Source organism: Bicyclus anynana, chromosome Z, assembly GCF_947172395.1.
Source record: "Bicyclus anynana chromosome Z, ilBicAnyn1.1, whole genome shotgun sequence".
Taxonomy (NCBI): domain Eukaryota; kingdom Metazoa; phylum Arthropoda; class Insecta; order Lepidoptera; family Nymphalidae; genus Bicyclus; species Bicyclus anynana.
Window position 1 is genome coordinate 11,907,018 of NC_069110.1, and position 18,407 is coordinate 11,925,424.

The following is an 18,407-nucleotide window of genomic DNA, read 5'->3' on the forward strand; positions in this document are numbered from 1 at the left end:
AACTAACATCTTAGTACATGCTTACGTATGTTTTCTTTGGTACAGGATACCGGGAGCAGTTTTACAATTGATTACTATCAAGTTAATTTTCCGTAAGTGGTTTCATGTTGATGAGACGCTCAACTTTTATATTTACTAAAATTTTTGATTCTGGTAGCTAACAGGGTTACTGGGTAATAAAAATTTCTGAACGTAGGTACCAGATAACGTACAACGCAATTTGTGAATTTCGGATAATGTGGCTGTTAAATTGTATAAATCTATTAATTAAGCGACAGTAACAAAAAAATAGCTGGTCGCTAACAATTTCTGATGATCTCGTTACTGATACAAATTGGTAGGAGGGGAGTTTACCAATGTTTCTTAATTAATAATTATACAATTAAACAACCACATTGTCCTACAAATTACTCGGTATGTTATCTCGTTGTCGTTTCTCCGCTCAGAAATTTTTATTACCCACTAACGCTGTAAATAAAAGTTGAGCGTCTTATCAAGATGAAGCTCTCGGAAAATTAACTTGATAGTAATCAATTGCAAAAAAGATTCACGGATTCTGGGCTATTGTCTATTTATGGGGTACACAGGTCGATTTTCACAAGTCATTAACTCACCAGTATTAAACAAAAAAAATCCTATTGCTTTAAAAACGCCATAAACGAACGCTACTACGCGAATATTTCTGTCAATCTGTCAGGGTGTAAGGTACAAGCATGTTGCCATGATAAAAAATGTTAAGTAATGTCAGCAAATACTTTTAATTAGTTTTAAAAAATGCGGATTCCAAAAATTGTTTTATTTTGGGTTTTAAGCCCTATATTTTATGTTCTTTTAATATAAAAATAATTTGTTCTGCTTAGTTGACACTCGGAATAAAGGCCCAGCCTCCATACAAAATTGGGACATGTCCTTTTTAACCGACTTCCAAAAAGGAGGAGGTTCTACGTTCGGCTGTATGTATGTTTCTTTTTTTTATGTATGTCCAGCGATAATTCCGTCAATTATGGACCGATTTTGAAAATTATTTTTTTGTTTTGTAGGGTTTACTTCCAGGGTGGTCCCATTTTTTTCATATCAGGATCTGATGATGGCATCCTGGAGAAATTGAGGAAACTTTCGAAAGTTGTAGAGACGGCTAGTACGTTTGTTAGTGTTTCCATAAGGTATTTTAAACCACTACAACTTTATGAAGGTTTCGAGGTGGTCTGATGATGGAGCCGAAACACAGACGATGGAACTCGTCATGGATTTACAGCAGTCACCCTTTGTTTGGGCTTGATTAATTTGTATTGATGAGTACTTTCCACCTATATGGGTTGTGACTGTATTAAGGGTCTGGTGATGAAGACGAGGGACAGTGAAGAGAACTCCTCGACGGTTCACAGTAGCTACCTTGTGTTTGGACTTGATAAATTTGTATTGATGAGAACTTTCCACCTAGATGGATTGTGACTGTATTAAGGGTCTGATGATGAAGACGAGGGACAGTGAAGAGAACTCCTCGACAGCTTACAGTAGCTACCTTGTGTTTGGACTTGATAATTTTGTATTGATAAGAACTTTCCACTTAGATAGGTTGTGACTGTACACACGCAGTGGGTATGCTAACACTAAAAATAAAAAAATAAAAATTAAAAAAAAATCGTGTTTTAATTAAAGCTGTTTCTGGAATAACCACAGAAATTTTGTAGTTTAAACGTATTTAATTAAAACATCACTGGCTTGGCACCGCCTTCAAGCTGATCAGAAGGTAGCACATAGGTAGGATGTTATTTTTTGCTTTTTAGTTAAAGTTATTTTTTGAGTTGGAAGTCGGTTGAATTTTTTTTATTAAAATTTTTAATATTTCACAAACGTAACAAAAAGTAGTGTTTGTGAAAACAGACTCACCGGAAAGTAGTGTTTAATTAAATCTATCCAAAAATATTCCACACTTTGAGATAAAGGAGTAAAAAAGTCGTTCTCACTGTACGTTTGAAATAGGAGCTACCTTAAAAACATATTTAATATGATTTTATTCTTCGACTACTGCGACATAACAAATATCGACAATGGCGTAAAAGTTAAATTACAGCTTTCTTGTAATAGTCTGTGAGCTGAACTGCGGACGTAAACGGACACGGTGAAAATGTAAGATTTCCTTGTTGACTACGTTACCTTAAAATACGCGTTTAGCCGGGTTATCTGACCCCTAAGGATTCATTTATATAAACAGCAACTGCTACCGACGACTGCAGTTGACTGCCGTTGACTGCCGCTGAGACGTAGGCCACTGCCGTTAACTGCAGTTTACGACTGCTGTCAACTGCCGTTGGTTGCAGTCGACGATTGCTGTCGACTGCCGCCGAGTCGTCGCTGACTGCAATCGACTGCAGTCGTCGGTAGCGGTTTCTGCTCGTGTAAATAAACACTAAATCCAAAGCTAAACGAACTTCCTGAAATAAATTAAATAAACTGAAAATAATATTCCTTAAGCAAAAAAACTCATGAACAATCTCGAACAGGTGTTAAGTGTGTTATGTGATGAGTTTGAGATGCCATGTAAATATAATTCTAATATTGCGTAAGAGGTATTATTTGCGTGACGTGCGCAAAAACAACCCACGTTTTTATAGTTTAATGGGTTAATCTGGGTTAATCAAAACATTTCTCACATTTATCTTGACAGATACGAACAGAAATACATTAACGTCACGTCAAATTTATCTGTACGTCACTGATAACAATGATAACTAAAATAGCAGGTACTCCCGTTTTTAGGGACCCGTACATCAAATAGATAATTTGGGGGTTCCGCTTTATATCTACAAATCCTTATGACCTTCCTTTTTATGTGCTGAAACAAAGATTTTATAATATAATATATGTCACTAGCGCGTCGACACTAAGACAAACAAAGGTAAGCTAAGCCCTTATTCGCACGGGGGCTTTTTTTAAAGTCGTTAAAAAAGCGTTCAAATACAAAAAATGCATTCCCAAGTATTTTGTTGTGTTGAAAATAGACCTTCATTCGACCTTCATTCATATCACGTTACGCCCGCCAGAGCTGGGTATAAGCCCTCATTCGCACAAGAGCTTTTATAAAGGAAGTTAAAAAGCGTTCCAATACAACAAATGCATTCCCAGTTCACACAACAGCGTTTTTAAAACACGACGCTTTTTTTCGTGCATTTTGGACGTTGGAAATAGACCTTCATTAAATTCCCTACAACACGCTACGCCCGCCAACTGAATAATTTCAATTTATGGATACGTAAAAAAAGCTATCAAAAGTAGGATATGTAATGAAATTTCTAGAAAAACTTGAAAAAAAATAGTAGCAATATCTATTCAAAGAATTATCGTTGACCAACTTAAAAAGCGTAATTGGAAATCGAAAATTGCATACTAATTCCGCTTTTACTTAAAATAATAAAGTTGTCAGTAAGATAAATCAAAATCTGTTAAAACTAGAAAGCTTAAATTTAATGTAAGTATTTTTTATATTAATTAAGTCTATAATTTTTATTTAAATTAAAATGACTCATTTACTGTAAATGAGTCATTTTCTTCTAAAAAGGTATTAGAAAAATCCGCTAGGGGCAGCACTGAGGAGGGTTACAAATGTGTTGAATTTTCTATTGAAATCACCAACAATGCCAAGGACATTTTGTTTTTATTAACTAAATTAAATTTCTTGAATTTTTTTAGCTACACAATTTTCCGTAAATTCAACTACAATTTTACACGTTTTGATACGTTTGACGTTGTTGTTTATGGAGATTTGTAAACAAATCGATCGTAACCGCTATACTATGGTAATCGACAACAACAAAATTTTACAGGATTTTTTGTGTACGTTGAATTAGGAATTTGATATTTTTTTTATTTTACCGGCGTGGCAGTTTTATTACAACATTTTGCTCTTAACTCAAAGAATTTTATTACATGTTGGCGTTTGCAATTTTGCTTGCGTAGATTTTAGCATAAGCGACAATAGTTAGCTAATTTTGCATAATTTTATTATAAATAAATATGTATTCAAATATTTTGTGAAAGATAAAAAATAATCTATACTAATATTTTAAAGAGAAAAGATTTAATTATTTCTATTGCGTAGGACGGACGAAAGGATGTGAAAAATTCTTTAACTATTAGTATCTTAAGAGACGTTATCCTTGATGATGGCTATATTTTATCCCACGGGAATGGGAACACGCGGGTAAAACCGCGTGGCCTCTGCTAGTAACATTCAAAGAGGTAAGATCTGTTATTTAATTATTTGTTACCATTTAACACAAAAGGCTTTTAAAATTACACACTATTAAAGTCTATATCTTTAATTAGTATTTATATTTAAGAAGATTTAAAAAAAATCCGCTAGAGGCAACGTTGATGATTTATGTTTTGAATTCTCTATTGACAAAAACGTCAAACGTACGTCTTATTATAATTAGGATAAATATTTATTGTAATAACAAATGAAAAAAAAAACATTGTAATGCCTACAAAACATTGTGTATTTGCAAATAGGCTACTTGACACTTTTTTTAAATGGTCTTAAATAGTTCATTATTGTTCTACTAGAATGAAAACTAGATATTTATGTCATATTTTTTTGAGACGTGATTACATGAAAATTTTAATTTTTAAATATGTTTTTAACAGTAGGAGCTAAAACGTCTGTCGGTCATGATGGTCTATATTTCAACTGTTTCATGACGTCACTACAACAAATTCCTTACAAACGGAGCGTTTGACAAAAATATTAGTCAACAATTAGTTTGACGTTTAGTACATCAAGTAATATGTACTAAACGTCAAACTAATTGTTAACTAATATACGTCACTAAATGGACGACAGCGTTTTCAGCGTCTAATCCCGTTTGAACAAATGTCGCCTGCGCTAAAAAATATAAAATCTTTTAAGTAAAATAGATGTTACTGTCGGTTACACTAATATTTTATCGGTAGTAAAACTAATTATAAAATTTTACCCTTTGAAAATGTTACTTGCACTAAAATTGACACATATATTAAATACATTGACACATATGTTTTTTAATTGACACATACATTAAATATACATATATAATATACATATTTTTTTTAATTGACACATATATTAAATATGATAAAAGTGTCGCTTACTATAATTGCACGGTCATTATGTCTATTTGTACCTCCCCCCAGTGCTGTTCCTAGCGGCTTTTTTCAACGCCATCAGAGGAAAATGGCTCATTGCCCATGATTTTTGACAGGATTTTTGTAACGAATGTTTTAAATTGGCGTAAAACTTGTTTATGCTCCTTATAAGGATGATGGTTAAAATCTATGGAAGAAGCTGATTTAAAATATTGCACACTCCAAACTATTTCAAAGATGTATTACGATATTTATCTAGTTACCTAAACTTACTAATGCAGTAATGTGTAATCTAATGATCAAATGCATCACGCGCAACTTTGTCAAGAGTTGCAATGCACACGAAGCTACGGGCGTCTGCTAGTATCTGAATAAAATGCCAATTACCTTTCTACCTTTTCTCCCGATTGATTCACTGGTTCTGCAGTTATAAACGTTCTTACTAGCCAGACGTTGATAAGTGCCTACAATAATTGTGTACCTTTTTTATAATATTATTATACATTTTTATAATAAAAAAGTTGTATTTCACAATTCATTTGCGCTCACGAGTACCTCGTACCGGTGAAGTGTAACTTTATAATCTATCTACACTAATAAAAGACTGGTGACGACTAACATTTTGTTTGAAGTTCAATAAAAAATATGCATTATACTGAGATAGATTAGTATTAGTATTTACAATACCTACTTTAAATTAGGGAAATGATAATTATAACAAACATTCTTAGGTAGCTGTGCAAATAAATTAATTTACGTCACCGTGTTGGATGTCTTATAAAGAGTATCTCGCGTTTATCTTCACTAGTAGTTACTCTAGTCAGCCTCCGATGGCGATCGTACCATTTACTCGCGGTGTGCATCCTTAAAAAACAATTTAAAATAATTAATTAAACTACAGAACTGACTAAGACAAGAACAAAATGGTTACGAATGATAAAGATAGTGAAAACAAATTAAGGAAAACTGAAGAAATCAAGGAGGGTGCCAACTTGAATGAAAATGTCGATTACGATGAATTACTATCGGCTGCCGGAGAGTTTGGCCCATATCAAGTGATTCTGTTTTTTTCAACATTCCCTTTTTATATCTTCGGTGTGTTCTCTTATTTTTCACAACTTTTTATGACGGAAGTGTCACCAAATCATTGGTGCTGGATTCCTGAACTAGAAAATTTAACTGACATTGAACGAAGGACGCTTGCAATTCCGTTGGATGTTGACGCGAGGTTTGGATATTCGCAATGCAAATCTTATATTGCTAACTGGAGTGAGATATTAGAGACGGGTCAAACGCCTAATGCTACTTGGAGTACACAGGCTTGTCAATATGGATGGGAGTTCAATAGCTCTGAAATACCATACCCAACAATTTCAAGCGAATTGGGATGGGTCTGTGACAAAAATAGCTATCAAGCAACAGCCCAGTCTATATTTTTTACAGGATCTATAGTTGGCGGTATTGTAGTTGGTTGGGTTGCAGATCGGTTTGGTAGATTACCGGCGGCAACTTTAAGCAATATGATTGGATGTGTGGCGGGAATTCTTAGTATATTTGCCCAAAATTTTATTCAGTTTTCTTTATGCCGATTTATTATGGGTATGTCATATGATAACTGTATGATGATGACGTATCTTCTAGTTCTAGAATATGTTGCACCACGATACCGCTCCATTATTACTAATTTACCTTTCGCGATATTTTATACATTAGGTGCTACAGCACTTCCCTGGATAGCACTAGCATGCGGACATTGGAAAACAATTAGTTTAGCGACATCTATTCCGATGGCGATAACTATTTTAGCACCATTTGTAATGCCTGAAAGCCCCAGGTGGCTTATTTCTAAAGGACGTTTTAATGACGCTGTAGACAAAGTGTTAACAATTGCACGAGTCAATAAAAAAGAAATACCATCAAAACTGATTGAACAGTTTAAAAAATCTTCTTTAAATGCAAAGAAAGAGGAAAGTACTAGCATTCTGGTACTTCTTAAAAGGCCTAAATTAAGAAAAATGTTTATTTGTATTTGTTTAGAGTTTATGTGCTGTCTAGCGATATTTGACGCTTTAATTAGAAGTATTGGTGGTCTAGGGTTTGATTTCTTTTTATCATTCACATTAGTATCATTTACGGAACTTCCTTCATTAGTTATAGTATCTTTTGCTATAGATATAACTGGTAGAAAAGGTATGACGATTATTGCATTTATAATTTGTTTTATATTTTGTTTAGCAACCGCTTTTATAAGCAACGGCTTACCTTCAGTATTATGTGCTGTTGTATCCAGATTTGCCATAAATATGTGTGCCAATATAGGCATGCAATGGGCTGCCGAAATGTTGCCAACACCAGTGAGAGGATCTGGTTCATCCATCGTTCACATATTCAGTTATATTGGGATAGTCATATCACCATATATTGTGTACTTGGATAATTATATTACTTGGCTACCTCTTGTAGTTGTAGCTGTCATAGCGCTAATAGGATTGTTATTAGCTTTAGCACTGCCAGAAACGGCTGGAATAGACATGCCTCAAACGTTTGATGAAGCAGAAGAACTATTAAGTAACCAAAAACTAATTGACATACCATTTCTACGAAAAAAAGAAAACAACTCTAGAAATGAAAATATATCTGTCAGAGATAATTAGCGCTAACATTTGCGAGACCTGTGATAAATTTATTTCCATCTTCTCATTTACAAGATCAGTTTAGGGTTGTTGTGATTTAAGGCACAGCATCAATGTAATGTAATGCACAATAATGTACAAAAATTGTTAACCTATTTCTGCACGATTTATTTAATAATAATGTAACGTAGAAGATTAATCTTGAAATGAAGAAAAATTTATTAACACATTTTTTTTTAATTTAATTTGTACCTATATTCAATTGCCCAGGCGAATTTCATTATTCTATAAGAGACCAATTTAATTTTAAAATATTCCTATTTTACTGTATTATAGCTATAATAAGTATGCATAAGCAAAAAAACCATTAGTGATTTATCTGTAGCCATTAAGGTGACACTGAATAAAGAAAAATGAAACATGTTATTTTTTTTTATTTCTTATTACTATTATGTACCTAGTATATGTATGATGTTTAAAAATTTCAAGTATAACTTTCTCATCAAGCATGATAATATTGTATTATGTAGCATTGTTATTAAAATCTAACCAGTCTTTTAGGTTTTACTGAGAAGTATTAAAATAAAATGTTATGGTGCGAGTATAAACCAGTGCAAAATATAATGTATAGATGTGTGTTTTAAGCGAGTATTCACTTGCTCAATGCTAAAATAGTCTAAGAAAAAAATAGAATATTTGCGCAGTGCTTCATCATCATCATTATCAGCTGATAGACGTCCACGTAGGCCTCTTTCAAACAAAATGGTCTCGAGCCGCCAGGATTCAGCGGCTCGCTGGATGTCTTCGGTCCACTTGGTGGGGGGTCAACCAACACTGCGCTTTCCGGTCCAGTTCCAGCACCCTGGGGCCCCAACGTCCATTAGCTCCTCGAACTATGTGACCCATTGAGAGCTTCGCGACTCGCTGAGCTTTGTCAGTGACTTTGGTTCGTCTACGGATCTCCTCATTTCGGATTCGATCACGCAGAGAAACTCCAAACATAGCTCGCTCCATCGCCCGCGCAGTGCTTAAGTCATTTTAAATATTTAAACTGTATATTGGTAAAATGACTTCCACGTCCATGGTTGGGGGTTCGATTCTAACAACTAGTTTGTTTTTTGTGTTTGGATGTTTATTATACATAACAGACGTGATAGTTTAATCCGGTCCGGGGCATGCACCTCCAACTTTTTAGTTGTGTGCATTTTAAGAAATGAAATATCATGTGTCTCAAATCTAAGAATTTTCTGAATTTTCTAGGTGTGTGAAGTCTGTCAATACATATTGGGTCAGCGTGGTGGACTAAGGTGTAGCCTCTCTCATCCTGAGAGGAGACTCATGCTCAATATGGGTTTTTAATGATTAAATTATGCATAACACATGTACTAACGAATGCCTGAATCTCCTTTAAAGGTCTTTGAGTTCAAGGGATCAGTCGTAAAACAGACAAATAGATTGCATAAAACTATTACCCTATTTAACCCCACAGGGTGAAATTTTCAAAGTTATTTTACAAATACGCTACAGTTAATATTTACGAGATCCCGTTGTTTATGCGCGAATTTTCATAAATGAAGAATGATGAAGCACCTTACTATAAACTTTAAGCCCTGTATCACCTTCTATTGATGTTCCCAGAATAAAAAATAGTGTAAGTTCCAATATCAAATTTACTACAGGGACTGCGACGTTATCAACACGGGTAAAAGTTGGGAAACAGTTATCTTATATTATATTAATAACTATATAATGCTACATATTACATAAGTTTGTCTTGTCGTATATAGTAACTAGCAGATGCTCTCCACTTCTCACAGGAGTCGAGAACCACGGATTTATTCAGGATAACGAGTCAAAAATTAAAAATTAAAAAACCCGACTGCCTACCTGCTCGCACCTAGTCATCCGCCTCGCGTATTTTGTATAGCGTATTTAATAAATAACGTTTTACTAATTATATGTTTTTTTTTAATGTGGCCATGATATTCTATTATAAAATTGTCTTGATGACCCTTAAATTTGACACCCATATCGCAATATTTGAAAAAAAAATTCTTTCACCTCGACTCATAGTCGTCGTGTTGGTTAATTTTAACTTCACCTATTTAAAAACACTTGAGTTATTAGGACAAATCTACGATATCTAAATTACATAAATCCGTTCAGAGGTTTGGAAGAAATTTGGTATTATAGAATATCACATATATACATACATACTTTTTTTTAAAAGAATATTTGCCATATTTTTTATAATATGAACAATGTTCTCATTCCCCTCCAACTAGTCGGGAAAGACTGTGCTAGGAGTGGGCACGACAATAGACCAACGGGCCGGGGATCGAACCACCACCCCTCGGTGATGAGTCCGGACGCTCTTACCGTTGAGCTATTGAGGCTTTTTACATACATACTTACATACATACATACAAGATACACGCGAAATACATAACCCTTCTTGCGGTCGGGTAAAAATTTGCCTATATGTTGCTCAGTAACCCCTATTTTTCAATGAAAGACACGTTTAAATCGTTTTAGCCGTTCCATATATTAGCCCGGACCGAAAGAAATACTGATAGACGGAGAGAAAAATTAAAAAAAAATTATTTGTATTATGGTATCAGAGAAATAGCTTAAACACTTGAGAAACACACAGCTATGTTGAAATCACAGGCATACACTTCAATTTTATTTATTTGTATTGATTGATGATTTGATAAAAGTAAAAAGATAACAAAATATCCGTTTTGATAAAATTTTGAGATAGTTTTCAATAGGAGTCTACGAATCGATTAAAAATCTTGAATACTATAAACTTTCATAAAAATGTATGTGATTGTGTAGGTATGTGCAAAATATGGATTCTAAAGTCACTTACCTTAGAATCCATATTTTGCACATACCTACACAATCACATACATTTTTATGGAAGTTTATAATATTCAAGATTTTTCACAATCACATACATTTTTATGAAAGTTTATAATATTCAAGATTCTAAAGTCACTTACCTTAGAATCCATATTTTGCATATACCTATCATATACATTTTTATAAAAGTTTATAATGTTCCATCTCGTACTCTGTAGAAGGAAAGACGATGGATATGATAATATTATCACGTTTTATTATTAGATTAATTTTTACTAAGTCTAACTATCAACCCAACCATAGCGACGAAAACTTAATTCACGGAAATGAAACATCTGGGCACGGCGATGAAACTAAACTGTTTTACAAGGCATCGCGATGACTTTTTATTTTCATGTTCTAATGCCGTGTTCTAATTTTCATTGCCACAGCTTTTGGCCAGGGAAACTACGGAAATGAAATCACAGCAATGAAAATTAAAGCAAAAATATAAAATAAAAATCTTTTTAACAAAAAAATAAAACGGACTTCAAAATCACAAAACCAAAAAGCGAAAAATAACAACGTATTCTAAATTGGTACGTCTTTGCCGGAAGGGTGGTAACTAGCCACGACCGAAGCCTCCCACTAGTCAGACCTGGACCAATTAAGAAAACCCAATCAGCCTAGCCGGGTATCGAACCCTTGTAAATCCGCTGTGCACACCACTGCGCTACAGAGGCCTCAGTATATAAGATTCGTTGAGGTAGAATGTCGTAATGTGACTTGTCGTAAAAAACAAAATTTAGAGAGGCACAAACATCAAATTAAAATATCCGGAATGGTATCCGCGAGAACGTATCATACATATATTTTGGCCGTCCTAATCTTGGGAAAATCTAAAATATTGATCTTCCAGTTCAGAAAAATAGTTCTTTGTAAAGAATTTCCTCTTCTCAGTCTTCTCTTCAATTGATCATTTCTAATTTTAAAAATGTGAATTACTTTCTAAAATATTAGCAGAAAACCAAACCACCTTTTTTAACTGACATTCAAAAAAAGGAAGAGGTTAATTCGACTGTATTTTTTTTTTGTATGGGCGTTACCTGATTACTCGAAGACTACTGGACCGATTTGATTTTTTTTTTCAACGTTTGCAATCTTTGATAGCGGTCTTTGATTCTTATCGATGTTGATTTTATTAAGAAAATAATATACATATTGTACCAGATTGTCACGCAGTAAATTTCCCAATTGAATTTTGACACCATTTTGGTAACTAATGTTTTTATTTGTGTTTCAAATTAGCGTAAATCTTGTTTATACTCCATAAAAAGATGCTGGTTAAAATTTATGGAAGGTGCAGATTAAAAAAAAGAACACACTCCAAATGTTTTCAATTATGTAGGTATTACGCTATCTACCTACTTACATAAACTTACTAAAGCAGTAATTTGTAATCTAATGATCAAAGATCAGTTGGATCACGCGCAAGTTTGTCAAGAGTTTAAGCACACGAAGCCACGGGCGTCTGCTAGTATCAGAATAAAATGAATAAAATGGCAATTCTCTACCTTTTCTCCCGATTCATCCACTGGTTCTGAAGTTACAAATAACTAGCCAGACGTTGATAGGTACAATAAAAATGTGTAAACCTTTTTCAAAATTAGTATATATTTTTGTAATGAATCATTTGTATTTCACAATTCACTGCATATATTGCGTTTGCTCTTACGAGTACCTTGTACCGTTGTAGTATAATTTTATAATCTCTCTACACTAATAAAAGACTGGCGACGACTAACATTTTGTTTGAAGTTCCATAAAACAGTATGTATTGTACTGAAATAGATTAGTAATAGTATTTACAATACATACTTTAAATCTGGCAAATGATAATTATTACAAACATACACAGGTGGCTATGTAAATAAGATAATTTACGTCTCCGTGTTGGATCCTTTAAAAAGAGTATCTACCGTTTATCTTCACTACAAGGTAATCTAGTCAGCCTGCGATTGCGTTTTTACCTTATACTCGCGGTGTGTATCCTTAAGAAAAAAAAAAAATAATTAAACTACAGACTACTAAGACAAGAACAAAATGGTTACAATTGGTAAAGACAGTGAAAATAAATTAGATAAAACTGAAGACATCAAGGACGGTGCCAACTTGAATGAAAATGTCGATTACGATGAACTACTATCGGCTGCCGGGGAGTTTGGCCCATACCAAGTCATGCTGTTTTTATCAACATTTCCTTTTTATATATTCTGTGTATTCTCTTATTTTTCACAACTTTTTATGACGGAAGTGTCAACAAATCATTGGTGCTGGATCCCTGAACTAGAAAATTTAACTGACATTGAACGAAGGAAGCTTGCAATTCCGTTGGATCTTGACACGAGGTTTGGATATTCGCAATGCAAATCTTATATTGCTAACTGGAGTGAGATATTAGAGACGGGTCAAATGCCGAATGCGACCTGGAGTACACAGGCTTGTCAGTATGGATGGGAATTTAATAGATCTGAAATACCATACCCAACAATTTCAAGCGAATTGGGATGGGTCTGTGACAAAAATAGCTATCAAGCGACGGCCCAGTCTATATTTTTTACAGGATCTATAGTTGGCGGCTTTGTAATTGGTTGGGTTGCAGATCGGTTTGGTAGATTACCGGCGGCAACTTTGAGCAATATGATTGGATGTGTGGCGGGAATTCTTAGTATATTTGCCCAAAACTTTATTCAGTTTTCTTTGTGCCGATTTATTATGGGTATGTCATATGATAACTGTATGATGATGACGTATCTTCTAGTTCTAGAATATGTTGCACCAAAATACCGCTCTATTATAACTAACTTGTCTTTCGCGATATTTTATACATTAGGTGCTACAGCACTTCCCTGGATAGCACTAGCATGCGGACATTGGAAAACAATTAGTTTAGCGACATCTATTCCGATGGCGATATCTATTTTAACACCATTTGTAATGCCTGAAAGCCCCAGGTGGCTTATTTCTAAAGGACGCATTAATGACGCTGTAGACAAAGTGTTAACAATTGCAAGAATCAATAAAAAAGAAATACCATCAAAATTGATTGAACAGTTTAAAAACTCTACATTAAATGCAAAGAAAGAGGAAAGTACTAGCATTCTGGTACTTCTTAAAAGGCCTAAATTAAGAATAATGTTTATTTGTATTTGCTTAGAGTATATGTGCTGCCTAGCTGTATTTGACGCTTTAATAAGAAGTATTGGTGGTCTACAGTTTGATTTCTTTTTATCATTTACATTAGTATCATTTACAGAACTTCCTTCTTCAGTTATAGTATCTTTTGTTATAGATATAACTGGCAGAAAGGGAATGTCGATTATTTCATTTATAATTTGTTTTATATTTTGTATAGCAACCGCTTTCGTTAGCAACGGTTTACCTTCAGTATTATGTGCTGTTGTATCCAGATTTGCTATAAATATGTGTGCCAATATAGGGATGCAATGGGCTGCTGAAATGTTGCCAACACCAGTGAGAGGATCTGGTTCATCCATCGTTCACATATTCAGTTATATTGGGATAGTCATATCACCATATATTGTGTATTTGGAAAATTATATTACTTGGCTACCTCTTGTAGTTGTAGCTGTCATAGCGCTAATAGGATTGTTATTAGCCTTAGCACTGCCAGAAACGGCTGGAATAGACATGCCTCAAACGTTTGATGAAGCAGAAGAACTAATAAGTAACCAAAAACTAATTGACATACCATTTCTACGAAAAAAAGAAAATAACTCTAGAAATGAAAATATACCTGTTAAAGGTAATTAACGCTAAATTTAATCTTAATTTTTTTAACAAATCTTTTTTTTATTTTTTTCTTAAATTGTACCTATAGTCAATTGCCCAGGCGAATTTCATTACTATAAGGGATTAATTTAATTAAAAAAAATTAACTGTATAATATTATTTTGTCATAATAAGTATACAATTTAACCGTAGCCATTAAGGTGTCACTAATTAAAGAAAATTGATACATTTCAATTTTTTCATTTCTTATTAGTATTATGTACCTGGTATAAATGTATAACTTTCTTATCAAACGTGTATCAAGTTATATGTATTGTATTAAATAGTATTGTCATAGAAATCTTACGATTTTATTAGGTTTCACTGAATGTAATGGTACGAGTATAAACGAGTGGAAAACAATGTATAGATGTACGTTTTATGCGATCGATTATTTATTATTATGCACTTGCTTGATGCTGAAAATGTCTAAGAAAAACTTAGTATATTTGCGAAGCATTTTAAATACCTATTGAAACTTTATATAGGTAAAATGCCAAACACATTCGATTCGATTCTAATAACTAGTTTGTTTTTAGTGTTTGGATTTTCATAATTATACCTAAGAGACGTAATAGCCCAGTGGATATGACTTCTACCTTCGATTTCGAGGGCGTAGACATTTGAATCCGGTCCGGGGCATGCACCTCCAACTTTTCAGTTGTGCGCATTTTAAGAAATTAAATATCACGTGTCTCAAACGGTGAAAAAAACATCGTGAGGGAACCTGCATGCCTATCCGCATTAAAAATCTTGAAGAAAATCCACGATACTATTTACTTTAAAATCCATATTTTACACATACACGTACATAAATTAGTAAGTTTATAATGTTTTCTGTTGAAGGAAAGACGATGGATGTGATTATATTATCACGTTTTATTATTAGATTAATTTTAAGCTGATAAGACTCTTCTGGCGTTACGTTTGTGTATTAAGCAATAAAAGTCTTATGTAACTTCTACAACAAAATATATAACGGTAGGTAAATATTGGCTCTCATGTTTACAAGAAATGAGATTGTGTGCATTAAACATAGACATGATATTGACGTCATTTTGATGATTTCATTGAACATTTTTTAGAACAAGGAAAAATCTTTCATTGCATCGTTTATTAAAATGCTTGAAAACTACTACTCAGTGAATATAAAATAGGTAGGTTAAATATACCCTATACTACCATAATTCTGCACTCTTTCTACACCAAGCTATCGAAACACATATTTTTTCATATTGTGACATGAAAAAAATTGTGTTTTCGCAGAAAAATGGTATGGTGGGTATGAAGTCGCGTGAAATTCTGTTTTTTACAAAGTCCACGGGAATCATGGTTTTGTCCGGGATAAAAAGTAACCTATGCTCTGCTCCAAGGTCCAATTCATCTGTACTCTATATTTCATCCAAATCGGTTCAGCGGTTTAGCCGTCATTTTCTTAATGCTCAATGTGTGTGAAGTCTGCCAATTCGCATTGGGCCAGCGTGGTGGACTATTAGCCTAACCTCTAATCTCTTCTCAGAATAAGAGTTCTGAGAGGAAATTCGTGCTCAACTGTGAGCCGAATACGGATTGTTAATGATGATGAATAAATATTCCATTTAAATTGTTTCACATGATTATCTAGCTTCTTCTCAATCACTGAATCTATCTGAACACTGAATGTATGAATATAGTGATTGAGTATCAAAATATTTGTATTTATTATTATAATAATAATGTACCATACCCTGTACTGTAGTGCTGTTCTGGAACGATGGTGATAATCCGACATTGTAACTAAGTCTCGGATACTATCCTTTTTCTCTCTATCTAACACGATACTATAGATCGAGATAGAGACAAATTCGATATAAACATCGTTGTAAAATACTGTAGCATCCTCCTAAAACTCTACGTCGAATCAAATTTTCTGCCTGAATACATTTGAATTACTTATGTCAGCGATGTTTGGAGAACGTGGCAAATGCGACACACGTGAAAATCTGCTTTCCAAATAAGATTCTTTGAAGGAAACCAAACTAAATCCGGGTGACCGAGCTGTGCTTGGTAATTCTTTTTAAGATCGCACTTTTACTTGAATCTAATATATAAAGTTCTCGTATCGCGGTGTGTTTTACCAAACTCTTTCGAAAGTCGGACTGATTCTTATGAAATTTTGTGTGCATATCTGATAGGTTTGTGAACCATATATTTTCCATACCCTAAATATATAATAAAAAAGAGCCGTAATAGCCCAGATATGACCTCTGACTCTCATTCCGCAGGATTTTGGTGCGAATCCCGGGCATGCATCTACAACTTTTCAGTTGTGTGCATTTTAAGAAATTAAATATCACGTGTCTCAAACGGTTAAGGATAAACATCGTGAGGAAACCTGCCAGAGAATTTTCATAATTCTCTGCGTGTGTGAAGTCTGCCAATCCGCATTGGGCCAGCGTGGTGGACTATTGGCCTAACCCCTCTAATTCTGTAACGAGCTCAGCAGTGAGCCAAATATGGGTTGATAATAATGAATGAATGAAAATAATGAGGGTACACCAAAAAATTGTATAAGGCAAAATAACGTTTGCTGGGTCAGCTAGCTAGTAATGCTATATTAGCTGACATACACCAAGAGTCCCAGTGGCACTTTATTTAATAGAAATATTATCATTTTCATGTTTATATGCCATGAAACTCCAGACTAGTAACTCTAGTCAGACATACTTCATTTTATAAAGACTGTATGTAACCTACCATACGTAAGTACAGTGAATACTTGTATTGTTTGTGGTAGCTTTGGGATATAGCGGATAACATAGTATCTAAATCTGCATAGTAAGAGCGGGGTCACACGATGCGTTGCATCGGCGGTGCGGCGACTGAGCGTCGTCTTACATAGAAATATCTGTGACATGTCACACGATGCGCTCCGTCGCCGTACCGGACTTGTAACCACCGACAGTTACTGGGTATTGCGTTTCGACGTCGTAGCGGCACCGCTTAGTTCATAGATAATAAACTAATTATACTGGCTCAGTTGTTTATGCGTCACAAGGAAGGAGCCAAACGGCCTCCGTGGCACAGTGGTATGCGCGGTGGATTTACAAAACGGAGGTCCTGGGTTCGATTCCCAGCTGGGCAGATTGAGATTTTCTTAATTGGTCCAGGTCTGGCTGGTGGAAGGCTTCGGCCGTGGCTAGTTACCACCCTACCGGCAAAGACGTACCGCCAAGCGATTTAGCGTTCCGGTACGATGTCGTGTAGAAACCGAAAGGAGTGTGGATTTTCAATCTCCTCCTAACAAGTTAGCCCGCTTCCATCTTAGGCTGCATCATCAGGTGAGATTGTAGTCAAGGGCTAACTTGTCAAGAATAAAATGAAAAAAAACTCGCCCGTTTCGATTTTCTGAGTATTTTGTTTACTGTGATTGAGGTTATAAAAAATAAGTACCAACCTAGATGATATTGATATGGACTTACTCATAACATTAGTCCAAGATAGAGAGTACAGACTGTCCAACGTTGCTACGGCGCCACTGCGACACAACAATGTCGCGGCGCCGCACCGCTCGTGTGCCTGCTGATACGGTGAAATCTTTGCGATGCGGCGCCGCAACGCATCATGTGCTTTCAGCCTAAGATCATACGTTTGGTGGGGCAACGTCACTGTTATATCACTGTTCTGTACAATAATTTTCTATCACCGAGATAATGATGATGATGAGATTAATTGCAACACTTTTGATACCAAAGTGGCTCAATTTACATATTAGAACGGGTGTTCAAAGCTAGTGTTATAGAATCTTACTCGTACCAAATTTGACTAGGCAAGAACCGCGAACCACGAACAGAGATGAGAGTTGAAATGACATACACCCTATACCAAAGTTACAATTCCCAAGGGCCGCACGGACTTTTTTCTGTCAAGGTTAAATCGTGCCGGCCTCGCACCGGAAAGGGCAGTGTTGAT

The 18,407-nt window shown here is 34.7% G+C and overlaps 2 protein-coding genes across 2 annotated transcripts; both read left to right on the forward strand.

Annotated features, from left to right (window-relative positions):
- The first annotated feature begins 5,944 nt into the window (after positions 1-5,944).
- LOC128199703 (carcinine transporter-like) lies at positions 5,945-8,048 on the forward strand. Its single transcript, XM_052890506.1, has one exon. The coding sequence runs from the start codon at positions 6,048-6,050 to the stop codon at positions 7,776-7,778; it is 1,731 nt and encodes a 576-aa protein (XP_052746466.1). The 5' UTR covers positions 5,945-6,047; the 3' UTR covers positions 7,779-8,048.
- A 4,201-nt stretch (positions 8,049-12,249) lies between these two features.
- Positions 12,250-17,442, forward strand: LOC128199742 (carcinine transporter-like). The gene is made up of 4 exons (XM_052890788.1): positions 12,250-12,253; positions 12,697-14,407; positions 16,738-16,764; positions 17,430-17,442. Exons 1-4 carry the CDS (start codon positions 12,250-12,252, stop codon positions 17,440-17,442), a joined length of 1,755 nt encoding a protein of 584 aa, XP_052746748.1.
- Positions 17,443-18,407: the final 965 nt, after the last annotated feature.